We start from the raw sequence: 12,703 nt of genomic DNA, 5'->3' as shown, positions 1-12,703 counted from the left end.
ACCATTTAAGCTCTCGGCTAGCTTTGGATGACCGGCAATGACTCTGTAAGCTTCGATATCAGTCTTTTCATCATAAAATCCCGGTTTTAACCGTTTCTCTAGGAAAGTGCAACACACAATAAACATAAATCAGTCTAACAGTGGATAGAAGTATTACTTTAGGTCTTAACATACGTATATTTAGGGGCTCAAATATGCAATATTCAGCACTCATCAAGAGGGTCTCTATGGATTTCTCAATGATATTTCTATGAGTCGAAGGATCTGAAGGTTGAGGAATTGAGGTTGAATCGGTTGATTTGGTTTTCTTGGGAGCTATATGAGCATAAGAAGGGAAGAAAATCTTTGTTGTAATGACAAAAGAAGAAAGAAAGAGAGGTTTAAGGGTTTGAAGATGGTACAAAGCTAGATACCAGCTTCGTATTTTATACTCTTTATGGATAAGTCTAAAAGCTGTTTTAAATGGGTAATGATAACCATTAAGGCAGGTGGTTAGGTGAGAAGAGTTATTACCAAAGATTTGAAATTCAATTTTTGGCCGATTAAAATTCCAAAAGCCTCTTATCATAAGTGATAAGGGCATTTGAAATTTAGGGGGCATTTTTTAGCACCAAAACTTGGCAACCACCTCAAAAATGACGTGGACTAGTGAGGAGTTGACAAGTGTTCAATTTGTTTTAAGAAAAGTCGGCCAGTAGAGAAACATTAGGAGAGAATTTAGAAAGATATACTCAACCACCTTGTTAATAAGGTTGTTGCTGAAATATAACAAGTAATATTTGACTCAATTCAAATGAGAGTGTTCACAGGGGAAGAAAGACTATGAGATTCGGCTAAGGTAAAACAACTAAATCCCTATGAGGGATTTAGTTAGAAAAGAGAAGGAAAGATTCAAAGGACAGTTGCATCATGAATAAATGAAAAGTGGTAAATGGCTGTTAGGCCATTTAAAGAAGATACTAGACCTATCAATGGAGTGAATCCTGATCCGGATCCGTAGTCGGATGTGGATTGAACAAAAAATCCGATAATCTGATTACGATCCGAATCCGATAATCCATTAGCTTAACAAATCGGATATGAATTATGCTGGTTTGATCCGTTAATAATCCGATCCGATCCGATTATAATTATATATATATAAATAATTACTAGATAGAACCACGTGCGATACACGTGATTGAACTTAGCAATATTTTGAGATAATAAAATAGCTTAGATGATACGTAAAAATAATTTGGAAATCAAATGTAGAAATAAAATCTAAAATGAAAATAAATAAAAGTGCTAAATTAATTTAGTTTATGTATTTATAAATTTAGAGCAAAATAGATTCAAAACTTTAAGTTATCATTCATCATCCGAATAATTACTTGACTATTAATCTCAAAGATAAATAAGACTTTTCATCATCTTCAAAGTCCCTTTATCCAAAACCTTATGCAAACCCTAATATTCTTTTGGTATTTATACCGAACAATTAAATAATATAATTTTATTTTGCAAAGCAATGAAAAAGAATATTTAATCAATTGTACAAGAGATATTATAATATAACATTACATTTATAAATACGACATATAACACGTTATATTTTTTATAAATAGATTTAAAAACATGTAATAAAAATTAAATAATTATATATGCACGTCTTCTATCTATTTTATTTATTTATTTATTTTTGTTATGTGTGACTGAATAGAATACAATATACATAATAGCATATTATATAGAGACCTTAAAGTTGTTCACACACAGTCGGAATTTATTTTTTAAACCATTAAAATTCATCGAGAGTATTGTAAAAGATAGTAGATTTTTTAAATAAAGTATTATAAAATAATAACAGTCCAATAAAATTTCAATAAAAACATATTAAAGTAATAGAGAGTAAGAAACTTCTGGCGTGTTGGAGAGTTGAAAGGCTCCAAGATTGTCACGCTCACAAAAGAATATTTACCAAACCTTCCATTATCATATTGCTCATAGATTCAACATATATATATATAGAGAGAGAGAGAGAGAGAAAGAGAGAGGTCAATTACAACGACATCCCCTGAGATTTGCCGTATTGACAATGCATATATAAGTTAGCCATTTTTTGAGCACTCACACCCCCTGTCTGAAATTTAATCCAAACAAGCCCTTAAAAGTTATGAAAAGACAAGATTGCCCTTCAATAAAATATCAATTATTAATCTAAAATATCAAAAATATGTATATGACATAATTACCCTTTTAAAAATCATAGGTTTCTCTCTCTACCCTATTCTTCGATAAAAAACCCAAAAATTTTGCTCTCTATCTCTATCCTCTCACCTTCATAAGAAACCCACCGATCTCCTGGATTTCCTTTGATACTACCAGAGTGAGCTTGCTACCAAAGATTGATTTTTAGCTTGGAAAGCTCACTGCTCACCAATGCTGCATCATCATGGTCACCGAATCCAAAGCTCACATGTTCCTAGTCGACACCCTCAAAATCTGTATGCAGATAATTGGGTCTTCGTGCCTATCTTCAGACCTCACACTCTGGCCAACCTTTGGCTCCATTCTCAAGCTCTAAGGCCCTACCATCCTCTATCGCGGTATCATCGCCATGGGTTTCAGTGTCAAAATTAGGGTTTTGGGGTTTGAATTAGGGTCGATGAGCACGAGGCAGTGAAGATATCGAGGCTTCAATTTTGACAAAGCAATGGACATTTATGGTTCGCAGAGAGGGATTGCGCCGACGATGGTGGTTCAGCAGCCTTTATTCCACCACCAATTGCTCCTCCGTTTCTTCGAAGTGGTGGTGGGGGTGGGTTTGGTGGGGCTGTGGATTGGTGGTGGTGGTGGTGGGTGTGGCAGGACTGTGGAGTGGTGGCGGGGCTGTAAAGTGGTGGTGGCAAGTGTGGCTGGGCCGTGGAGTGGTGGCGAGGTTGTGATATGGTGGTGGCGGGGTTGTAAAGTGGTGGTGGCGGGTGTGGTGGGGCTGTGAAATGGTGGTTGCAGGGTTGTGATATGGTGGTGGCGGGTGTGGGTGTAGGTGTGGCAGGGCTGTGAAGATAAGAGCGCAGAGAGAGAAAGGTGTTGGTGGAGCTGACGGTATAGTGATGGTGGCTATCGTGGTGTGCCGCCAGTGGAGGTGGCGATATGATGATGGTGGTAATGGTGGTGTGCCGCCAATGGAGGTGCAACCACCCTCTTCTTCTCCCAGTCTTTCTCTAAATATATATCTACACACACACACACACACACACACACACGTGTATAAATAAGAGCTTAAGAGGAGATTATATATATATATATATACACACACGTATATGTATTCGGTGTATATTGTTGTAGTGATGAAAGGTTAAATCTGTAATTTCAAAATTCCAATGGTTTAATTGACAAGTCAAAGGGCAAATTGGTCATTTTCTAATGTGTCAGGGGGTACAGATGGTATCAGGGGGTGTTTTGTCAACTTTATCAAGTTTCAGGGAGTCTCATTGTCCAAAAAAAGGCTAACTTATATATGCCTGTCAATACGACAAACCTCAGGGAATGTCGTCGTAATTAACATTACTCCGTAGAAGAAATATCCATTTCAATCTTCCTCCTATTCATTTTTTTTTTTAAATTAATTTTTACTTTTGTTCCCTTCAATTAGCTAGTTTATTCTTCTTGATGCATGGAAAAGATCAGTTATGTCCAGTCATACGAGAGATTTGGTACAGATATACACAGGTCACAAAGATCATCTGGATCATGTTCTAACAAACTAGGAACCCTTTCTACATCCTTCTGCTACATATAATTGCTCTATTTACTGGACTGGAAACACACAACACGAGAACCACATGAAGCAATCCTGGGGTTCCTGGTGAGCAGAATGCTACAATTACTGGTTTGTCTAATTGACCACGTATTACAAAACCGGGTATTACTTGTATTTCACGACAACACCTTCAAGAATGCCATCAGATCGGAAGTTGGGTGAGAACAGCCTTGGATCGACAGGTCCTGGCAAACAAAAAGAAAGTGTAAATGGTCCAGGTGGGCATTGTTGCTGAAATTTCATTTCAAAAACCCGAGAATGTTTTGAAACAGTTCTTCCACCAGTCGATGTCACCCCCCGGACATGGACCTTCCCACCAGGTTCAATCTCACAGCTGAACTGACCTGCTACAGCAAGCATTATCAATTCCCAAAAGTATAAAAAGCAAACTTATAAAGAAAAGAAGGATCAATGAGAAGAGGAGGAGAATGATCTGAAACCACATGGTAGGATGTTTAGTGGGAAGACAACTAGAGGCATGATCATGCAAGCCAGCTTAAAACTTCATCCAAATTTGAACAAATGGGGAGAGGACTGGATACAAATTTGACTTTCAACCTTGTTTACAAGGAATTGTCTTACACGTAAAAGGGGGGAAAAAAAGAACCCTCATGTAGTTTGATAAGGAGACAGAAGACGGTGTATCAAACAATTGGACTAAACCTCCCTGGCTTCTCTGGAAGAATTAGAAAACAGATAAATGTTCTATAATCTTCCAAAAGGAAGCAAATTCAATCAATTTTCTTTTTCTAATTGATACTCACACACATACCCTCAAGGAATTGTTTGCACTCAAGAAGAGTCAAACCTTAGACTAGATACTTTCTGAGGCACCAGGCCAAGTTCTTTTCTACTTGAGCCAACCCCTTGGGGTTCAAATTCAATCATTTCCTTTTCCCCTTACCTAGTCCTTCCCAAGATGCAAAAAACATGAAATAAAATCCAAATTATATGAAAAAATCATGCTCCAATTGATAATTCTTTCTGGTTGTCAAACGATCCATAAACCTGTTGTGCAGTTCTTCATTCAATGTCACAAGGAACATGAAATATTTTACATGCTGTTTTGATCACAATGGTTCAAACTAGGTCATAAATTTTTGTAGCCCAATTTTCTAGAATGAAGGACCAATTTGGCCTTTTTAATCCCCTATAACTTAAAGGAGTTTTGTCAATTTCACAGATAAACCAGGGTAACCTAAAATAATAGCATATTTAAAACCATAGATTGTTGCAAAGAAACAAGTAAATACAAAATAAATAAATAAAATTACATCAAAAAAAAAAAAAAAAAAAAAAAAAAAAAAAGGGACAAACTTACCAGGATCCTTTTTAACCCCAGGCAGAGCAACTCGAAAATAATATGCAAATTTGCTAACACCAATGTCCACGGCTCCAACAGATGGTCCAGTTCCCCCTCTTCTAGCAGTTCCAGCCATTATAATAGATTCTTTTGAGCTACATTCATATACATCTGGAATAGATAAAAGGGGCATCATGCAAGTCCCATCCAGACTCCAGGCACTTGAAAATGATGACATTTCCAAGTCTCCCACCTTCGGCAATGTTCAAAAAACTACATCAATAATATAAATAAATAAAAACACTCGAAAACAATTCAATAGCCAGCTTGCAATGCTTGAAAACATCTTCACCAATATTTGAACTGCAAACCATAAACAACACTATAGCCGGTACATTATAACAAGGTGAGCAAAAGCAAAAGCAAAGATACCAATCATTAAAGCTTAGCTGCATAAGTTTAAACAAAAATGCAAGCATATAATGCAAATATATATTAAAAAAACAACTCAAATAACAATGCTAATGCTCCTCCTTATTTATGCATATCACATACTATATACTACCCCTTTTTGTCACAAGATTGACAAAATAACTTAAACAACAGTGTGTGTGTGTATATATATATATATTCTACCTCTGTCCCATAAGATGTGTCCCTTTTGGGGAACTTAACTGTTTAAGAGTGTAGTTTTTAATTATTTTTTTTATTATTATAGGCGGTAGTGGACCGTGGTAGAGAATGAATTTCCAAATATATGCTTCTATGGTGGAACCACATGCTTTTATAACTTCGAGACAAGGAGGGTAAATTAGGAATATTAGAAAATTAGTAAATTTTTTTTATTTTTTTGAAAGGTGAAAAAAAAAATTAAAAAGAAAGAAAAAGAAAATTAGTACATTGTATTTTGAATTGGGACAATTATTTTGGGACAGCCAAAAAAGGAAAGGTGGACATTTTTTGTTGGATGGAGGGCGTGTATATATATATATATATATATATATATATATATATATATATGTGCATATAACCAATCCGGAATTTCATTCAAACTTGACAAAGAAATACATTGTTCAAAAAATTTGCTCCGTAAGACTAATCCCTATAAGCTGTACCAAAATTTGTAACATGTATAAATTCAATAAGAATTACATTGTTAAAAACTTTTGCTCAGTAAGACTAATCCCTATAAGCTGTACCAGAATTTGTAAGATGTATAGAGTCAAAAACTCAATATAACCAAACCGAAAAATATAAACCAAAAGAAACAAATATAAAAACCTAATATAGTAAAACTAAGCAAAATCAGTAGCTATATTAAAACTAAAGTCCATCACCCCCAATGCCACAGGCTCGATCACCAGCAAGTCTCCGGAAATGATGCCCAATACAAACAACATTATAGTGAATGTTTTGGAGATATTCAAATGTATCCTACTTGAATGTGGCAAAGTCATAATCATATCGAGTGACATGATTCTCTAAAGCATCTAGACGCCGAATGTGCTGGTTGTCCATGTTGAGTCAAAAGTTTGTCATGTATTGTTCTAGATGTCGAATATCATTTGTAGTTGAATTTGTATGTTGTGGTGACAGATTCACTTGAAAATGCTCTTCCTTTCTTCCTTATGTTCTCACCTTCATCACTTAACTCACTAGATGCCAATATCATATAAGCATGCCTTCGTTCTAATGAAAGGTGGGAGGTGATTTTGTTGAGACGGGAGTGACTGGAGTCCTTTCCTCTTCACATTTCTCTTGAAAACCAAATCGAGCATCACAATGGAGCTCAAGAATGTGGCAAATAAATATAGGAAAAGGAAGTACTTTTCTCTTGGAGCCATCCATCCCAATAGATATCATAATTTAACAATGGAAGTGCAAGATCAATTATGGTATTGAGTCTCATTGTTTCCTAGAGAGCTCAGAGTGATCTCAGAATTTTTTTGACGACTTTGTTCTGAAGGATTTTCTCTCCAAGTCTGTATTTGCTGTTTACTATGTCATTGAGTTTTGCATAGATTCGTCAAATGTTTTACTATCTTCCATTCTAAGACTTTCAAATTTCTTAATGAGCATTTGAATTTTAGAGATTTTAACAGGAGTTGTTCCTTCATATACTTTCTTTAAAACAATAAAATCTCCTAGCAAATTGACTAGGTGACACAACAGTAAAAATAGCATTCATACATTTAGAATTAAAATTTCCCTTTCAAGTTCACTTAGACCATTCTTCACTAGGTTTTGCAGTTGACCTACCATCAAAATCTTTAACAACTAGATGTTCCAATCATGCTCTACAGTAAACTAAGCTTTTTCTTCAATTTAATTTTAGAAATTGACGTAAGCAAAAGCAATAAATTTGTTCACGAGGAACAGATTACCTTGAATCCACTAGGTGGGTGTTTTGAATCCATAAAACAAAGGATAATTTAAGAGAAATCTGATATTTGTATTGATAATTGAATGAATAAAAGTTAATTATGCACTTGGTAGTACACGTATTTATAATAAACGAAAACCTAACATTAGAAGAAAACTAAAAACATAAAGAAACCTAATAGCAAAAGGAAAACAATTCCTCAAAGAAATTTAATAAAAGTAAACTTCCAATAACAATATAAAAATAAAATAAATAAGAAATCTAACTAATAAAAATTACTAAGGAGATAAAATTGACCTACATCAATCCCCTCCACTTCAAAAGAATTCGTCCTCAAATTTAAGTACAGATAAAAGTGAGTCTTAATCTGATATAGAGGTCCACCCTCATCGCAATGCCTTTTTACATAAAGGCCACTCAATCCTTCTTTTATTATCCTCTCCTTCCATTTACTGTAGCACAACACCAAGGCCAAAGTAAGCATTCCCATTGATAACAAAAGAGCATTGATTGTGTCCCTTAATTCTTGTAAGATGCCAAAATTAAGGCAAATATCAACCTTGTAAATATGGTCTTCTAAATACTCACAGCTAGCAACAACCACATTGTACTCCTTGGGAGTCGCCATTGTTTTTATTTGTAATTGCACCCAATTTCTCCCAACTGATGCTGGCCCTTTTATTTGAATAGTTGATTGTTTCCAAGTTGGAAGTTGCCCAGTGAATGCTAATATCCTGCCCAGTAACGTGACCATTAGCTTCTCCTTCTTCAACCATATCTCTAAACCACGTCAAACAGCTGCTACTACTTTGAAGTTCATCCTCGTTCTCCAAATTATTATTTGGGTTGCAATCGCCTCCACATTCTACCTCACCCAAACCAGCCATGATGTCTTCAAAGTGGGTCTTAGTTGTATTATGGAATCTCTCCTATAACTACAGTATGACCAATTTCACCATCTTCAACAACTAGAGATGAAGTAACTAAATCTTGCTCACAATCAACCTCTTGAAATTCCCTAGTTGCTTCAACAAAATTATTAGGATCTTAATTCTTGTTATCTATTTTTTTCTTCTCTTCAAAACAATTACTCTCAAATTTCAATTCTGGTGTAAACTTGACCATTGTAGGAGGAGGTCAAGGCTTCGAAGACAACGATAAATCGCTATAGGACTGACTCTTCGTACACCTCAACTGATAATCTTGGTACCAAGACTCTATCAGTGTTTTTCTTTGTCGTGCACGAGTAACCCACAATTGATCCCACCAAACAAAAGCTCTTCCCTTCAATTTGTATGCGACAAGTGCCACTTTCTTATCCTCTGGAATCCCCATGTAATCAAAGAAGCTCTCAAAATCTTGTAGCCAATCTAGAAAATCTTCAATATGAAAGAGACCATCAAAACTTCTAGGAGGAAAATTCCTAGAATCATAATCCCGATAATGATATCTTCGTGTCTCTCTATGATCCCCAAACACCTTTTCCTCATAGGCTGAATGACTATACGGAGGGAAGGGATTGCGATTATGAACAAGATAAACACGATCTATGTCGTTGCACAACCTATTGTTATCGCGGTTCTGCTCTAGACCCAACTTAAGCCGAACAATCATTGCTTGAATATCTTGCAACGTTTGTTGGGTTTCACGTTGATGTCTTGAAATTTGGCTCTAAAAGGGGCCACTCTCTATCGATCTTCGTCGCCAGCGAGGATGCCACGAAAACGATCACCTGCCATCAGACCAGAAAAAGACAAGGCTCTGATACCAACTGATGTAAGCGGAAGAGATAAATTTGTTTACAAGGAACAAATTACCTTGAATCCACAAGGTGGGTGTTTTGAATCCACAAAACGAAAGGATAATTTAAGAGAAATCTGATATTTGTATTGATAATTGAATGAATAAAAGTTAATTATGCACTTGGCAGTACACGTATTTATAATAAAAGAATACCTAACATTAGAAAAAAACTAAAAACATAAAGAAACCTAATAGCAAAAGGAAAACAATTCCTCAAAGAAATTTAATAAAAGTACACTTCCTATAAAAAAATATAAAAACAAAATAAATAAGAAATCTAAATAATAAAAATTACTAAGTAGATAAAATTGTACTACATACCAACTGACGTAAGCAGAAGCGATAAATTTGTTCACGGAGAACAGATTACCTTAAATCCACAAGGTGGGTGTTTTGAATTCACAAAACAAAGGATAATTTTAAAGATATATGATATTTGTATTGATAATTGAATTAATAAAAGTTAATTATGCACTTGGCAGTATACGTATTTATAATAAAAGAAAACCTAACATTAGAAGAAAACTAAAAACATAAAGAAACCTAATAGTAAAAGGAAAACAATTCCGCAAAGAAATTTAATAAAAGTACACTTCCTATAAAAAAATATAAAAATAAATAAATAAGAAATCTAAATAATAAAAATTACTAAGTAGATAAAATTGTCCTACATCAGAAATGCTCTCATTCTAGCCTTCCAATAGTTATAGTTACTTACATGAAACCAAACTGGTCTAGATGTAAATCCACCTTCCTTAAGACTATCAATAATCTACTCACTAAATTTGGGTAACCCACTCTAATACCAACTATTGGACCGAACCCTAGGCTCTTATTACAGTAATTCGAGGTCGTGATCTAGACCTAGAGGGGGTTGGGAATTGTTGGAAAACAGGTCTATTACTCTATTTTGCAGAATCTTTAAATCGAAAATCCCATATGTTATTATGAATCAAAACTTAAGAGAAGTTCAAAAATCGTCTCCTTTGGGCAACTTGGAGATTGCCAACAGACGTGAACTCTAGAACTAAGTCTTTGCAGGAACAGCAACTTTAAACCTCCGGCAGACTGGACAAACGACCTCCAAAAATTCTGATTTTCAGATATGTTGTAGCCACGGATGTTAACTTCGTTTTGCCCCTGATTTCAGATCAATCGGAGTTGTAGCGAAGGAGATATGATTGTTTTAGTGCCTGCTGGTCTGTCTACTCCAAGCCTGCATTTTTGCAATCTTGAAATGGCTTGGGTAAATCATTGTGGCTGTAAAACACCCCCAAAATCTTCACCTCTATGGTATCCACGAGTTATGGAAGAGTGGGCTTATGTACTATTTAAAAAAATAAAAAAACTCACTTAAAGACAGAGTTTTCCATTTTAACTAGGTGCACGTAATTTACATATACACCTATTGTATTTGCGAATGCATGCATGTTTGTAGTTTATCTCTGTTGTTCATTCCTGTGGAAGGTAATGCTTTATTTAAATTCTAATTTGGTTTTTTATCTAATAATTATTATTTTTCTGATCAAGAGAAAATTTAAAACATGGAGGGCTTGTTATGCTTTCAAAAGAGAATAAGTAGATCACATATGAACAATAATTTGTCAATGCCTAAACATGCCCGATATTTGGCTCCTCAAATGCACGTGCAAGACCAAATTGGAAGACACTGGCATTTTGACACTTCAAGAACTACCAATAGCCGGCACTCAATGGTTCGTGATTGGAGACGATTTGCCACAACAACAAATATCCGACAATAATAAACTTATGCCAAATAGTGTGATAATGATAAAAGAAATGTATGGTGCAAATACTATGATATATGTATATATGGTTGCAAAATTGCAAATATAGTTTCTAAAATGACCTCCAAGAGAGTTTGCCTAGTATAGTTCTACTGCTGTGGCATTTTTCAACTTTATGTGGTGCTGATGAGATTCCGGGAAACAAAGTCCCTCTAACCGAATCAGATAAGCTCTACTTATTGCTTCTTGAACCAGTCAGAAAACAAAAGCTTTCCCATCTAAAGGAGCGATGGGTCATTTGGATAGGTGCTTTCATGGCTATTCCTGCTCCATACTTGATCTTTTAATTTAGAAGGAATTGCATCTCTTTGAATTCTAGGAGAGATATATAACTGACAATTTGAGAATTGTAGTTGAGTTACTTTTTGGACACCAAGTTTTATTAGTTCATAACAACTTGTTTGCTTCTTTATTACTGTTTTTCCTATCTTCTTGCGTTAAACACATAATAAGTGACTCTATTCTTCATTGTGCTACTAAGCTATATGGTAGTGTCTCAAACCTGTCAATTGAGAGTTCTAGAGTTATGTATAACCACTCAACAAAGCGTTGTCTAACTATATGGGATGGACTTCAAATAGATCCCGTCCAATCATTCTGTCAAATACAAGCAGCGCAACAAACAAAAAACTCTATAATCTCATATTTGAAGAAGAAATACATTACTCACATTTCTATTAATCATAAGAACGAAACTATAGCTTCATTGAATCTTAGTTTTATTAGCTAATGCCTCTGTCTGCATTAGAAGATTTGAAAGGGTCAGGGTTGTGATGTATGGCATAGGAGGACAAAATACAGCTGAGTAACAGAGGTAGAGAGCAATTACAAGTAAATAGACTCATAATCAATAAGGATGGGCACAAATTTTCACCTTCAACAATAATAAACTTGTGCCAAATAATATGATAATGGGAAATGAAATGTATGGTGCAAATACTGTGATATATGTGTATATATGGTTGCAAAATTGCAAATACAAATCTAACATTTTTCCTAAAACACACACACATTACAAAAATAATAATAAGTGCTCTAAAGAGAAAACGTAAGAGTAAAACAACAAAAACCCTAACCCTAATCTGAGAATAAAAGAAAGATAAAATGAAGAAAAAGCCAAACTTAACAAACAAAGAAAAGAAATAGTCACCGCCGGCTCGCCGGAGAAGGAACGGCGGCGAGAAACAGTTCGTTTCTTCAAACTTCCAAGTGCTTTGTCGAACTCCGGTTACCGGCTCTCACAATAACCGGTTCGCAGTTCTGTGACTTTTAAGAAGTCCAGCAAACTCCTCTATAATTCCCGATTAACTAGAGACCGGCACGTCAGGTTGCCATGTCAGAAGATTCAGAACTGAATGGGGCAGCCCCCAAATTGCTGTCACATTTGTCCAAAAAAAATATTCCGGAGTAATAAACTGTTGTCCCCAACAAAACATGTTTTCTTTTATTCTAGTCATGCTCTTCGATGATAAGCCATTTGTAAAAATAAAAAAATATGTTTTCTTTTATTCTAAACATAAAGTCATTCATTGATAAGTCATTAGTAAAAGAAAATTTGCTAAAAAGAATTCAAAAGAAAAAATTTGTTTTATGGATGTGTG

At 35.0% G+C, this 12,703-nt stretch overlaps 1 protein-coding gene across 3 annotated transcripts; it reads right to left on the bottom strand.

Annotated features, from left to right (window-relative positions):
* Positions 1 to 3,713: 3,713 nt before the first annotated feature.
* LOC132278856 (increased DNA methylation 3-like) lies at positions 3,714 to 12,501 on the bottom strand. Of its 3 annotated transcripts, none has more exons than XM_059780756.1 (3): positions 12,253 to 12,501; positions 5,127 to 5,381; positions 3,714 to 4,152 (listed from the first exon to the last, which is right to left on the bottom strand). In XM_059780756.1, exons 2-3 carry the CDS (start codon positions 5,344 to 5,346, stop codon positions 3,911 to 3,913), a joined length of 462 nt encoding a protein of 153 aa, XP_059636739.1. In that variant the 5' UTR covers positions 5,347 to 5,381; positions 12,253 to 12,501; the 3' UTR covers positions 3,714 to 3,910. The 3 variants fall into 3 exon arrangements, with proteins under 3 accessions (XP_059636739.1, XP_059636738.1, XP_059636740.1); XM_059780755.1 differs by having other exon boundaries at positions 5,127 to 5,361; positions 12,253 to 12,500; XM_059780757.1 differs by having other exon boundaries at positions 3,714 to 4,149; positions 5,127 to 5,361; positions 12,253 to 12,492.
* Between the last annotated feature and the right edge of the window lie 202 nt (positions 12,502 to 12,703).

The sequence above is a fragment of the Cornus florida genome, unplaced genomic scaffold (assembly GCF_030987335.1).
Source record: "Cornus florida cultivar Cherokee Brave unplaced genomic scaffold, ASM3098733v1 CherokeeBrave_3.0.0_Hap2_Chr10, whole genome shotgun sequence".
In the NCBI taxonomy this organism is placed as follows: domain Eukaryota; kingdom Viridiplantae; phylum Streptophyta; class Magnoliopsida; order Cornales; family Cornaceae; genus Cornus; species Cornus florida.
This window is presented reverse-complemented; position numbering and strand designations above follow the sequence as displayed.